At 34.8% G+C, this 13,853-nt stretch overlaps 1 protein-coding gene across 1 annotated transcript in view; it reads right to left on the reverse strand.

Moving 5' to 3' along the window:
* The window catches only part of TOGARAM1 (TOG array regulator of axonemal microtubules 1), a 71,216-nt gene that overhangs the window by 43,823 nt on the left and 13,540 nt on the right, over window positions 1–13,853 (reverse strand). The window contains exons 2-5 of the mRNA XM_029952191.1: window positions 7,701–7,857; window positions 5,753–5,887; window positions 2,105–2,410; window positions 359–621 (exon numbers count right to left, since the gene is read on the reverse strand). Coding sequence (XP_029808051.1) covers window positions 359–621; window positions 2,105–2,410; window positions 5,753–5,887; window positions 7,701–7,857 — 861 coding nt within the window. The remainder of the gene's footprint in view (window positions 1–358; window positions 622–2,104; window positions 2,411–5,752; window positions 5,888–7,700; window positions 7,858–13,853) is intronic.

Genomic DNA, 13,853 nt, shown 5'->3' on the forward strand with positions numbered 1-13,853 from the left:
TGTTTCTTAAAAAATAGGAAACAAATACACAAATTGTTCACTAGCAAGGCATTAGTGCATGGGTATATTGCTATATTACTCACACTTTTAATTTAAAAAGAAATAAAATATGCATAGAAGAAATACTGAGAGGAAACACATAGAGTCATTCTGGGTAGGAGGATTTGGTGTTATAGATTTTCTTCCTAATATTTCACTATAGCTTTTACATTTTCTATACGGGTCATGAAATATTTTTATAAAAAAGAAAACACGTTATGGAATTAAAAGGTATTTAATTTTTCCTTAAATGACAGCTATTGTATTATAGAAAATTACAAGCATTTTAAAACTATTAAAAGTGATATTTGGCTCTAACCTCTTCTTGATCCAAATCTTTATCTCCGATATCCAATTCTGAAAGATCGATTCTAAGACTATCTTTCTCACTCTTCCAAATATCATCAGGCTCTTTCTTTTTGGGTCCCACTGTGCTTAAGTCAGCTTTATCAGGCAAAAGGCTGATTCCCCTTGGTATGGGAGGGACAGGTTTGGTCCCATTTAGGCCTCGTCGGGAAGATGGTGATCTCACCAAGGCAGGTGTAAGTTGAACTGGAGACAGTTTTTCTTGAGAATTTTCTCCTGCATGAAAAGAAATATATTTTACCTTTTTTTAAATTTCAGAGAAGTGGGAGTTATAATCACAAGTGTTTAAATACAATGTTTTTAAATTAAAAAAATATACTGCCTTTTATTAGAAGTAAAGAGTACTATTTAAAATGAGATCCAAGTATCAGATCAAAGTATCCCCTAACAAATATAACAAAATATTTATATAATATAACAAGAAATTCTTTCATGTTAAATAAAAATACTATATACCAGGTTAAATTTCTGTCTTCATACACATTATCATAACTGATATTTATATGATAAAGTCTGTAGGTCTGTAAGTAAGCTACAAGGGGCTCTTTTCCTATCTTCGTTTAATTACATAAGCAACATTCAAATGACTACTATATGCAAAGCATTAATTCTAGGCACTGGGAGAACTGAGTAAGTTTTCAGCTTTCAATACAATATTTGATCTTATAGGAAAGACAAACAGAGAAAGAAATTAATGGAAAAAAGGAAGGTTCAGTGCTAAGAATAAGTGATAAAGTTGACTGACCATGCAATAAATTAACCTTACGGTCATGTTATAAAATGGAACATCAGTGTTGTGGGGTAGTTTGAAAGTGGAACATCTTTTTTTTGTTTGTAAGATTTTATTTTTAAGTAATCTCTATACCCAACCTGGGGCTCAAACTTACAACGCCCAGATCAAGAGTCACATGCTCTACTGAGTCAGCCAGACACCCCACTCAGTTATGAACCGGAACATCTTACTGCAGAGGCTGGGGATAAGCAAGTATGTGGGATATAGGGGTTGCCTTTAATAGACTTATTCTGAAATTGGATCTGTCTTGAATAAATTTATGTTCCAATTTCATTATTTTGGAGAGGGCTATTGTTAAGGATATATTAGTTTATAACAAATACTAGAGAACTTAAAATAATTTTAACATATACTAAGCATTCAAAAAATGTAGAATAAGTGGATACTGAACATTATAGTAATTATATGAAAGACATTTTTTATTTCTAAAGCAAAAATTTGTTACTAGGCTCTTAGGCTGTTCATGCTCATTACAAACCATTATTAGCTCCCTAGTTTTGAAAAAGGATTTTGAAGTAGAAAATTAAGAAAAGAAATGACAATACCAATTGAATTTTATTTTTTTAAATCATTATTTTGAGAGAGAGGGGAGAGGGAGAGAGAGCACACATGCATGCATGGGGGAGAAGAGAAAGAGGGAGAGGGGGAATCCCAAGTAGGCTCCTTGATGTCAGCAGCACAGCCTGACATGGGGCTCGAGCCCACAAACTTCAAGATCATGACCCAAGCCAAAATCAAGAGTTAGATGCTTAACCGAGCCACTCAGGTTCCCCTCAATTCAATTTTATATTACAGGCTTGTTCTATTTAATATATATTGTTTACCAGCTTTTAAAGATCAAACAACCCTAACTCCAAAGTAATCATTCAAACTCACAAAAAAAAAATGTGAAGTATTAATTTTTACCATCTTTTCTACCTGGAGGGTCAGAAGACTTTTGGCTGACAAGTTTTTTCTGTGGACTCGACTTTGGCAGTCCTTCGAAGTTTTTAAGAGGCCAGGAATTAGAGAAATTAATGGAATTATCCTGAGACTTCTTTGGAGATACAGTAAGAGATGTGTGCTTTGGACTAGTTCGAGGTGATGAGAGAGGATAGGATGGAAGGATGAAGCCTCCTGGACTTGGATTTAGACCAGAGTATGATGAAGTACGTTCTGTTTGGCTACCAAACGTCTGCTGTGTCTTAGGGGCAAAATTTAGGCTACCATATCCTGTAACAAAACAAAAGAAAATACGTTATTTATGTACACATATCTAAGATTTTAAGTTTTTGGTTTTTTTTTTTTTTGCTTTTCACATTTAAGTTTTTATCCTATCTGCCACTTATTTTATTTATTTATTTTTGTGCAGGGTGAGGTAAAAATCTAATTTAACTTTCTTCTATACAGATAGTACAATTTTCCCAGTGCCATGTCTTAATGTTTATTTTTGAGAGAAAACAAGAGAAAGAGTGAGGCGGGGCAGAGAGAGAGGGAGAGAGAGGATCCAAAGCAGGCTCCGCACTGACAGCAGAGATCCCGATGCAGGGCTCGAACCCAGGAACTGTGAGATCATGACCTGAACCAAAGTTGGCTGTTTAACCGACTGAGCCACCCAGGCGCCCTCAGCGCCATGTTTTAAACTGTTTTTTCTTTTCCTTTCATCTATAAGGCTCCTATATGTGTGTGTGCATATCTACATATATATATGTAGGTATGTACACACACACACACACACACACACACACACACACACACACACGCTTCTTATTGGTTCGATTAGTCTATTTTGCCTATCCCTACACTAGTATTAAAATGTTTTAATTATCATAATGCTATCCAATAGAATTAATGTCCCATTATTTTATCTTCCTTAGAATTATCTTGGCCATTCTTAACCCTCCATTTTTCCTATGTATTTCAGACTCAGCCTGTCAGGGTCCATGTAAGATCCTGGTCAGGTTTTTGATTGGAATAACACTGAGTTTACAGATCAATCTAAGAATAACTGTCCTTTTTCTTATATTAAGACTCCCCATTTAAAAATGTGGGATGTCCTTTAACTTATTTAGGTCGTCTTTTATGTCTCTCAGAAATGTATTTTAACTTTCATAATAAAAGGTGTGTAAATTTTTTGTTGGAGTTCCATATAGTTGTAGATTTTGTTGATACTGTTAACTTCTTTCTGAAAAATTATATTTTCTGAAAGTTGCTTGTATCTAAGAACTTTACTGACCTTTATATTCTGGCTTTCTATCTGGCAACCTTGCTAAATTGCCTAATATTTTAACAGTTTTCTGTATATCCTTTTAGATTTTCTATATTAACTATTAATGATATTAATGATATTAATAATAATGATGGCAACTCTGATAATAACAATGTGAGCTAATGCTTATTGAGCAGTTTACTATGTGTCGAGTGGTATTCTAAATTTTTCATATATATTAACTAATTTAATCCTCACAACACCCTGTGGGGGTAGATACTAATCTTATAGATTAAAAGAAAACATGCAGAGAGGGTAAGTAAATTGCTGAAAATCAAACACTAAGAATCATAAAGCTGGGATACAGACCCCAGCACTGTGGCTTCCCATTGTTCTTAGTTACCACATTGTACCACATTTTATTGGAGAGTAATGACACTTTTTCTTTATTCCTCTACAAATTTTATTTATTTTTACAAATTTTATAGTTTTAATTTTGAGCTAGACTTTCCCTAGGCAGGAAGTACAATGACTCCCAAATTTTTAGCACGGATTTTCCTTTGTATCCAGACTTAATATCAAAAGGCCACTCAACATCTTCTTTAAAGAGACAGATGTCCCAAATGAAACATGTTCAAAACAAAACTTCTGATTTCTCAGTCAAATCTACTCTTTTCCTAATATTCCTCTTCTTGGTAACATTCCTCGTTGGTAAACTATTCTCTAAGTTGTTTAGGTCAACAACATTGGACTCATCCTTGACTCCACTCTTCCTACAAATTTCATATCTAATCCATTAGTAAATCTTCTTGGCTCTACGTTAGCAACACACAACGATCAATGAATCTGAAAACTTTAGTGAATATAGAATAAATGGCTTATTCATATTACATTAGCTTACATTATAAAATAAAATTACCTGTGTTTCCAAACTTCATGGCCACCTTGTATATCAGAATCCAACTACTTCTGATCACTTTCATTGCTTCCTTTCTAATACAGGTCATCTCTCACCTTTGTAATCTCCATATCCCAACTGGTTTGCTTTGTACATTACCTCTATTGCTACCAAACCTATTTTCTACATAGTAGCTCGGATCCTTTTAAAAGATAGTTAAATCATGCCTTCCCCCCCTCCTCAAAAACCTACTGTAACTTCTTATCCCATTCAGAATAAAATCCCAAGTTCCAGCAAGGCCCCATGTTATTGCCTAAAATTACCCTCCCCCTCACTCCTTTCATTGACCTGGATATTTCTCCAATAAGCCAAACAAGGTCCTACTTCAGAACATCTGTCCTTTTTTTTAAATGTACTTATTTGAGTGAGTGAGAGAGAGAGAGAGAGCAAGGGAGCAGGGGAAGGGCAAAGAGGGGGAGAGAAGAATCCTAAGCGGGCTGTCTGATGTCAGCGCAGAGCCCAAAAAGGGGCTTGAACTCAACACCATGAGATCATGGCCTGAGCCGAAATCAAGAATAGGCTGCTCAACCTACTGAGTCACTCAGGTGCCTCCAGAGCATTTATACTTCGATTTTTCTCTCTTCCTGGAATGCTCTTTCTCCAGATACCCATGTAACTCGTTCCTTCACTGCATTCAGTTTTCTGCTGAAACATTTTCATTTCACAGAAACTTTCCCTATCGCAAGCTGTCTTCTCACCCTGCCTTATTTTTCTTCATAGCAGCCACTTCTATTCTTATTATTCCTTTATTATTTCCTCTTCTACTAGATTTTGATTTTTAGATTCTAGAACAGTGTCTGCTTCTCAATAAATACTACAGGGTTTAGCAATTAATTAAATGTTCAATAGCAATGGTAACAGTGAGCATTTTTGTCTAATTCTAGTATTTTCCTCCTAAATATAGCTGCTATCGGCATTAACAGACATCATTAATCAAATTAAGACATTTGTAGTTCGTTAAAAGTTTGTAATCATGCACAGATGTTGAATTTTAACTGAATCTACAGACATATTTACATGGTTTTCCTCCTTCTATCTGTGATAAAGTTAAAATTACAGGATACTTAAAAGGGTACTTAAAAGTTAAAACTGCTATGGAAAACAATGGTCTTCTGCTAAATACAGTACTTAAGGAATAGTATTTTTTATTACTTGGTATTAAAATGCTCATCTCCACCATGAGTTTCTAACCTCTCTAATTTTTATCCAATCATGTATATATCAAGATTACTAAATTAACATTTTAGAGTCACAGCTATGAAAAAATATTAAGATTATTATTAAAAATATAACATGGTTTTCATTTCTGCAGTGAATAACATAACACAAAATAATATATAAGCTAGATTTGGAAACTCTACTCAATACTTATAAATCACTAATATCCAAATAAAGTTGGAATTTAAACCTTTATCTTGATGACTATTAGTTGTCCCCAGGTACTGTAAGTCAGAGTCCACACTGCCAGTTTTCCCACAAATCTGTGAAAATCCAAGTTGTCCACATTTCCCAGAAACATTTGTCTGGTGAGTCCCAGTGCTGCCTTTGGAAGGAAGGAAAGGAAAAACATAAACGTAAATTTAACTTTATTTCACAAATACACCTAATTTCAAAAATACTGATTTCGTTTGTGTGAGAATAAATACAAGAGTAAGTGTACAGTAAGTTAGGCAGGTAAGAAAGGGATAGTTTTTGCTGTTGGCATATCTGACTAGTATCAGAGGTTAAAGAACAGAGACACTGGAAAAATACAAAGAAAGTATACTGAAAAATACACACAAAACATTTCTTCCTACATGCTCCCTCCTCTTACCATGGAACGTTTCTCCAGACCTGGTTTTCCTTCCCCCCACCGCCTTCAAGTTTTCATTTAAATTCCAATTAGTTAACATGCAGTGTAATATTAGTTTCAGTAGTAGAAATTTGTTCTCTATAGTTAAGAGTCTGTTTCCTGGTTTGCCTATTTTTCCCATGTTCCTCTGTTTCGTTTCTTAAATTTTATATATGTGTGAAATAATAATGGTATTTATCTTTCTCTGACTGACTTAATTTGCTTAGCATAGTACACTCCAGCTCCATCCACCTCATTGCAAATGGCAAGATTTCACTGTTTTTGATGGTCGAGTGATACTCCATTGTGATATACCACATCTTCTTTATCCATTCACCAGTCAATAAACGTTAGGGCTTTTTCCATAATTTGGCTATTCTTGATAATGCTGCTATAAATATTGGGGTGCATGTATCCCTTCAAATCAGTGTTTTTGTATTCTTTGAGAAAATACCTAATAGAGCAACTGCTTGATCATATTTTTTGAGGATCCTCCATACTGTTTTCCAGAGTGGCTACACCAGTTTGCATTCCCCCCAAGAGTGTAAGAGCGTTCTCCTTTCTCCCTATCCTCTCCAACATCTGTTATTTCTTGTGCTGGCTTTTCTTCTTTGCAGTATTTGTAGTACATATTGCACAAAAAGTTGTTCTGCAGGACTCTTGTACTTTCTTTCCTAATATCTAACACAGCATTCACATGGTTTCCAAGCTTATTTCTAAGATCTCTTTCCCTCTCCCTTGGCTAGATAAGGTTATTTCTGAGCAAGAAATCACTTACAGTTCTGAAATTGTATGATTTTTTAACATTTTCTCCCTATGATTTTAAGCCCCTTTATCTTCATGTACCAGACATCTTCCAAGTTCATTCTTATCTCCATGTTTTGATTGTACTTTCTCCCTATCTGGAACAAGCCCTCTTGCCTCAGTGCCAAACAGTCACAAACCTTTCCCTTCTTTAAGGTCTAGCGCAAGTCCAACTTTTTCCTGGAGTTTTCCCAAACCACTTCAATCCCTTTCCTTTCTTAAGTCCCTAAATAGTACTTACAATTCATATCACTCAATCTAGCACTGGGTTATATGTTGTCTTATTTTCTGGTTATTTTAAATCTGTGTGACTAGATAAGAGCTTTCAAGGGTACAGAAAGCATGAGTCTTATAAAAATCCAAACTAATGGTATGAGCATAACTGGATATATTCTTGCATTTCTTTTTCTCTGTTAAATAAACATTAAACTACATAATCATTGCAACAATCATTTTTGTATAAAAATACTATGGAATTTTGCTACATGTATACTATAGTATATAGTATATATATATATACACTATAGTGTATATACTGTATAGATACTTATCACACAATTATGTCAAAGCGCCCATTCTTATCAGATCTATAACAAATATTTATTGACTCTGAATTGTCTACTAGATTATAAACTCTTCGAGGTCTTTGAATGAATTATTAAGTTTAGAGAAACCTTTAACTTAGTTTCAACATGTCCATTAACCTGTACCTTTAACTTACCAGCAGCACACACAGGAAGAGAATCTGGGTTACAATCCCGACTATTCTGAAATAAGTTTCTTGACACTCTTTTTCTGCTAAAACATAAATCATCATTGACTGGCATTCCTTGAGAGGGCTTTAATTTTGGAGATGGGATGAAATCATATGCTGAAAACTATAAGAAGAGAATAATAATTAACAAATTTTGGGGGGAGCAGCAAGGTGGTGGAGAAGTAAGGAGCCCCATTACCTCCATCCACCCACAAATTAACAAATTTATGTTACATCTACCTGGTAATAAATATGAAAGAATAACTTAGATCCAATTTAAAAATTCATAATAAAAATATTAAATTTATCAAATATACAGTAAAGCAAATAAACATCCACATATAGTATTGTAGGTACACCAACAGTATTTTTCATTCCATGACAGAAATGCTAATTTTGCCTCATTACTTTACCCCATCCCTTTTCTGTACCTTACATTAAAAAAAAATGTTTATTTATTTTTGAGAGAAAGAGACCATGAGCAAGGAAGGGACAGAGGAAGAGGGAGACAGAGAATCCCAAGCAGTCTCCTCACTGTCAGCACAGAGCCCAATGTGGGACTCGAACTCACAAATGGTGAGATCATGACCTGAGCTGAAACTAAGAGTTGGACCTTAAACGACTCGGGCACCCCTGTACCTTACCTTCCTTAAGGACACATCTGGCAGCTAGGAAGGAAAGAATGTAAATGACAGATCTAAAAAACAAATTGAGTAGAGCAAAGCACTAATTCAACAGTGTAGACTACCACACTACGCCATTCTTCAGCATTAAACTGTAAAGGCCAACTGAAGGTCACTGAACTAGGAAGCATTCTAATCTACTAGTCATACTGTGGCAAATTTACAATCAATATTCTATAGCCAAATATAAATACACATGCAATAACCTTGTTGTAGGCTAGCTAGGAATGTAATGGGTTAACTTCACTTACTGAATGTTTTGTTGCAAACTGTTCCCCACCCCTTTTCCATGGTTTGATCAAGGCCATGCCAACAGAAAATTGTTTAGTCACTGTCCCACTATGATTGGTTCCCATCAAACCACTATGATACGTCATTTAGAAGAACAAAGAACTAATGTGATTGGTTCCCATCAAAACTGGTGATCAGCATGCCACAATGTAATTGGCTATCACAGAATCCTATGTAGGTCTATATAATCTCAATGTATGCATTGTTCCGGGCCATACTCTGCTCTTTACCATCTGGAGTTCAGGTTTGGACTAGGCCTTAAATAAAGTTTTGCCTCGCCTCAATTCCACTTTGGTGGTCTCTTCAATATCAGTCCACAACAAACCTATATCATGGTTCCTTTGGGAGATTTTCTTATGATGGAACTTTTAATTAAAACCAAGTATGTGATACTTACACAAGTCTAGTACTTTATAGTTTCCAACTTTTTTTCACCGGTCTCTTTTTCTTCTTAAAGTACAAAAGTGCCAGAATAGAATTCTGAAGTCAAAGAACTAATCATAGCTAAAGAACTAAATGAGAGCATTATTCAACTGTTTAGATTTCTTTACCAATAATAACCTCAATTGTTCTACATCACTTCACATTCAATGTGGCTATAGTATTAGCATTAAAAAAAAATTGAGTGAATGAGTGCCTGACTGACTCAGTCTAAAGATCATGCAACTCTTGATCTTGGGGTTGTGAGTTTGAGCCCCACATTGGGAAAAGACATTATTTTAAAATAAATTAATAAATAAACTTTAAAACTAAAATAAAACACTGAATGAACAGAAATTGTACTATCTATATATTTATTTGGAGCTTACAGACACAATTAAATCTAGACATGTGGTGAGCTATCAGCCTTCTCAGTATGCTTCTTTGCAAACTTTGCCAAGTATCAAACAATAATGAAAAACAATAAAATTAAAGATATCTATTTGAAAACTTCTTAGCTACTTGACTATTATAAGACTATGAACTACCAAATCCTCAGATAACATGTTATTCCTCATCAAGTTTGTAAAAAAAACAGTTAACACCTTCAAAAATTAATCCAGAAAATATCAGTGAAAAATAAATAATGCCCCAAATGAAAAAGACCCAATTTTACTTTCTCAAAGTATATTACAATTTCTATGATTGATTATACAGTAGTTTATATTAAATGTAATAAAAATGAAACCAATTGTAATCAACTCCTGATTAGATAGATTAAAAGAACATACTAACCCAGTTAAAATCGTGAGTAATCCAGAACTAATTCTACAGTATGGAATATTTTATTTTTTTTAATTTTTAATTCTTTTTATTTTATTTTTGAGAGACAGAGACAGACAGTACGAGCTAGGATGAGTCAGAGAGAGAGGGAGATACAGAATCTGAAGCAGGCTCCAGGCTCTGAACTAGCTGTCAGCACAGAGCCTGACGCGGGGCTCAAACCCATGAACTGTGAGATCATGACCTGAGCCAAAGCCAGATGCTTAACCAACTGAGCCACCCATGCATCCCTGGAATACATTTTAGATTAGATTTACTCTGTAATTAATTCCTGCTTAGAGAACAGAACATTAGTGTATATGCCAGATACATACACCAGCCAGTGGTGGTGGTGAGGATGAGAATGGGGATACTGGGGGTGGTGGCAGTGATGGAGGATGTGTGTGACTGTGGAATTTAAGAATGCAGAAGTCAGTCAGAGATTAATAAATTTTACTATGGAAAAATATGCACATATTTATCGTAGACTGTAATCATTGCACACCAATGATTATTAACATGAGAGGCCCTTTTTGGTCTCTCTCAAAAGGTGACAAATGATTTTCATCAGGATAAACTTTGATGGGACTAAATAGTGAATTAAAGTGAAAAGGAAGTAGGGCAATTGGGTGGCTCAGTTGGTTAAGTGTCCGACTTTTGGTTTCAGCTCCGGTTATGATCTCACACTTTGTGGATTTCAGCCCCACACTGGGGTCTGGGTTTACTGTTCAGAGCCTGCTTGAGATTCTCTCTCTTCCTCTCTCTCTGCCCCTCCCTAACTTACCTGCTCTGTCTCTCTCAAAAATAAATAAATAAACTTAAAAACAATTTTAAAGAGAAGAGGAAGTTAGGGTGAAAGAGAAAAAGTACAGATATATTTTGAAAGAGTTGAAAACTAATTTTAAAAAATATGAAGCAGTCTGTTGAGAGTACCTTAGGACTCTTATGAACATGGACTGCTTTGGGTCTTTGAAGTTAATATCTGAAATGTAATTCATTTAATTCCTTAGAGTTACAGAAAATGAAAGTGTTATAAAAGGCAAAGTTTCACACTTTATGTTAACAATAATTTGAGATTCAGAGTCTTATTATTTTAATCTTGCTACTGTGAACCTTTGCATTTGATTCCATGTGTATGTACCTGTCTGTGCATTTTTTCAAGTAAAATTCTACCCCCCAATGGGGGGCTTGAGCTCACAACCCAATATCAAGAGTCACATGCTCTACTGACTGAGCAAGCCATGTGTCCCAATTCATTGTATAAATCTTTATTTTTTAAATATAATTTATTGTCAAATTGGTTCCCATACAACACTCAGTGCTCATTAAAAGGATCTTATTACAAAAGTTTTTGGAGTGGTACTCAACTGGCTCAGTCAGTACAGCATGTGACTCTTAATCTTGGAGTTGTCACTTGGAGCCCCACATTGTGTATAGAGATTACATACATACATAAAATTTTTGGACCCTTTTATCTTCTAGCATTTCTTTCTGGTTTTTATCTGGACTCCAACTTTGCCCATTAATGGTAGCCATTAAAAAAGTTTATTCCAATTACCTATCGTCTCCTTCAGAAACATCTTTGTGTTTTTTCAAATGATTTTTTAAATATTTATTTATTTTGAAAGAGAGAGAGAGAGAATCCAAAACAGGCTCCGAACTTTCAGTGCACAGCCTGATATGGGACTCAAACTCACTAATCATGAGATCATGTCCTGAGCCAAAATCAAGAGCCAGACGCTCAAATGACTGAGACATTCAGGTGCACCTCAAATCGCTTTCTGTGCATACTTGAAGAAAACATAGTTGTATTAATATATATGAAATTTCATATACCACTTTTGCATTTAACATTACCATAAACATAATTTCTCATGTTGTTAAAACCTCTTATAAGCGCTATAAGCTTTAATTACAAAAGTAGTAAACTGTTTATTATAGAAATATGCAGAAAATATAAAAGTAAGTAAGATATGAAGTTCAATTCTTCTTTGGTACCTCTTTCATTAGAATTCTACTGATAAGCTCTGTTAACTGGTCTTTTTCAATATATAAACATACTCCAACAAACTATTTTTAAGAAACAAAAATGAGGCACATAATACTCTGACACATAGTAAGTACTCAATATTGCAAATATCCTTCTATGTTAATCCATACATATCTGTTTATTCTTTCTAATGGTTGCCCAATATTTCACATTGTTGTTGGGACTCATAATTCCTCACTGGTGGAGTTTTTCTTTGTCACAGCTTTTCACTATTAAAATCTTGTAGCGAACATTGTTGTGCACATATCCTTGTACATTTTTAAAGGCTGCATAATATTCCACTGACTAGATAGGCCATTCTCCTATTATGAGACATTGGGTTGCTTCCAAAAGACTTTGTTTCAAATGATAAGGAAAACATTTCGATGAGGGAAATGGTGCATACCTGGCTTAAGGTAGCAGTGCAGACTGAAGGAGACTGGTAGACTTAGAAATATTGTCGGGTATGTTATACAGCTAAAATACCTTTTTAAAACAACTACAGTGGTTTCTTTAATATCCTTAGGCTTCCTACACAAAGACATAATACCCAAACTGAATTTTTTGTAGTTGTCAGTTAATCAATTTTACCCACAAAATATGCAAACAAGACTATTTCTCATTTTTCCTTTATTTAGCCAATTAGCTGACTCTTACATATATAAGAAAACAACTGCATTGCAAAATAACAAACCAAGTATTTTTGACTCCTCGAGGTTTATTTCTGGAGATTTTGCTAATATGCTGACTTTCTGGGTCCTAACATGAAAATCAAACACATGGGCTGAAAGCACACCTTTTCCGAGACTTGGGCCCTTAAGTTCTTGGTTAATGTTTCTTCATATAACTCATTGAACAACATGGCTCTGCACGGTACATCTGATTCTTGGTAAAGCCTCTTTCTGGTTCTATCTTTAACTGAACACATGGACAATAGTTACCACACAGATGGCAGCAGTGGTAGAAATGAGTTTTGATTTTATGATCTATTATGTGATTTCTGCCAGATGACAGTATCCTGGGCAGATGGCGGTTAACTAGGAATCTGCAATCTCATTTCCTTAATGATGTGTTCTGTTCATGTTTGTTTTTAAATGTGCTGATTTGAGCTTCATTACTCTAATAGCCAGAGCTTTCTTTCCCCATCCAAAGCTTAAGGTTTCTCCATGTTTACTTATAATGGATCCAATATCTATTAATATCTACAAAAACCAACTTCCTATACCAAAGACAAGGGGAAACAAGATCTTAACATTCAATGGTCAGCTTTCTTCAGTTTCTCTAAATAACTAACTGCAAATTAATACTAGTTTGGGACTCAAACTAAAGAAAGGATAGTAAAGAAGTTAATTATAAATTAGACACTCAGAAAAATGATGGTTTCCAAAAGCCAAACAAAACAATATTGAATAGTTTTCCAGACCTCAAGTAAGTTTAGCTATCTTAAAAACTAAGAAAATTCCAGGTGCCTGGGTGGCTCAGTTGGTTAAGCCTCCAACTTCGGCTCAGGTCATGATCTCCCAGTTCATGAGTTCAAGCCCCACATTGGGCTCTGTGCTGACAGCTCAGATCCTGGAGCCTGCTTCAGATTCTGAGTTTCCCGCTCTCCCTGCCCCTCTCTCACTCACACTCTGTCTCTCTCTCTCTCTCTTTTTAAAAGAAACAAACATTAAAAAAATTTAAAAACTAAGGAAATTCAATAGCTTTATTGTACAAATGTGGACATTAGAAATAAAATAGTATCTCTCCAAATTCCTGCGAATCACAATTCTCAGTCTATTAGTTACCTATTGCTATAAAATTCATTATCCCAAAGTATAGTAGCTTAAAACAATGAACATTTATCATCTTCCTTTCTGTGGATCACAAATTTAC

The sequence above is a fragment of the Suricata suricatta genome, chromosome 9, assembly GCF_006229205.1.
Source record: "Suricata suricatta isolate VVHF042 chromosome 9, meerkat_22Aug2017_6uvM2_HiC, whole genome shotgun sequence".
NCBI classification, from domain to species: domain Eukaryota; kingdom Metazoa; phylum Chordata; class Mammalia; order Carnivora; family Herpestidae; genus Suricata; species Suricata suricatta.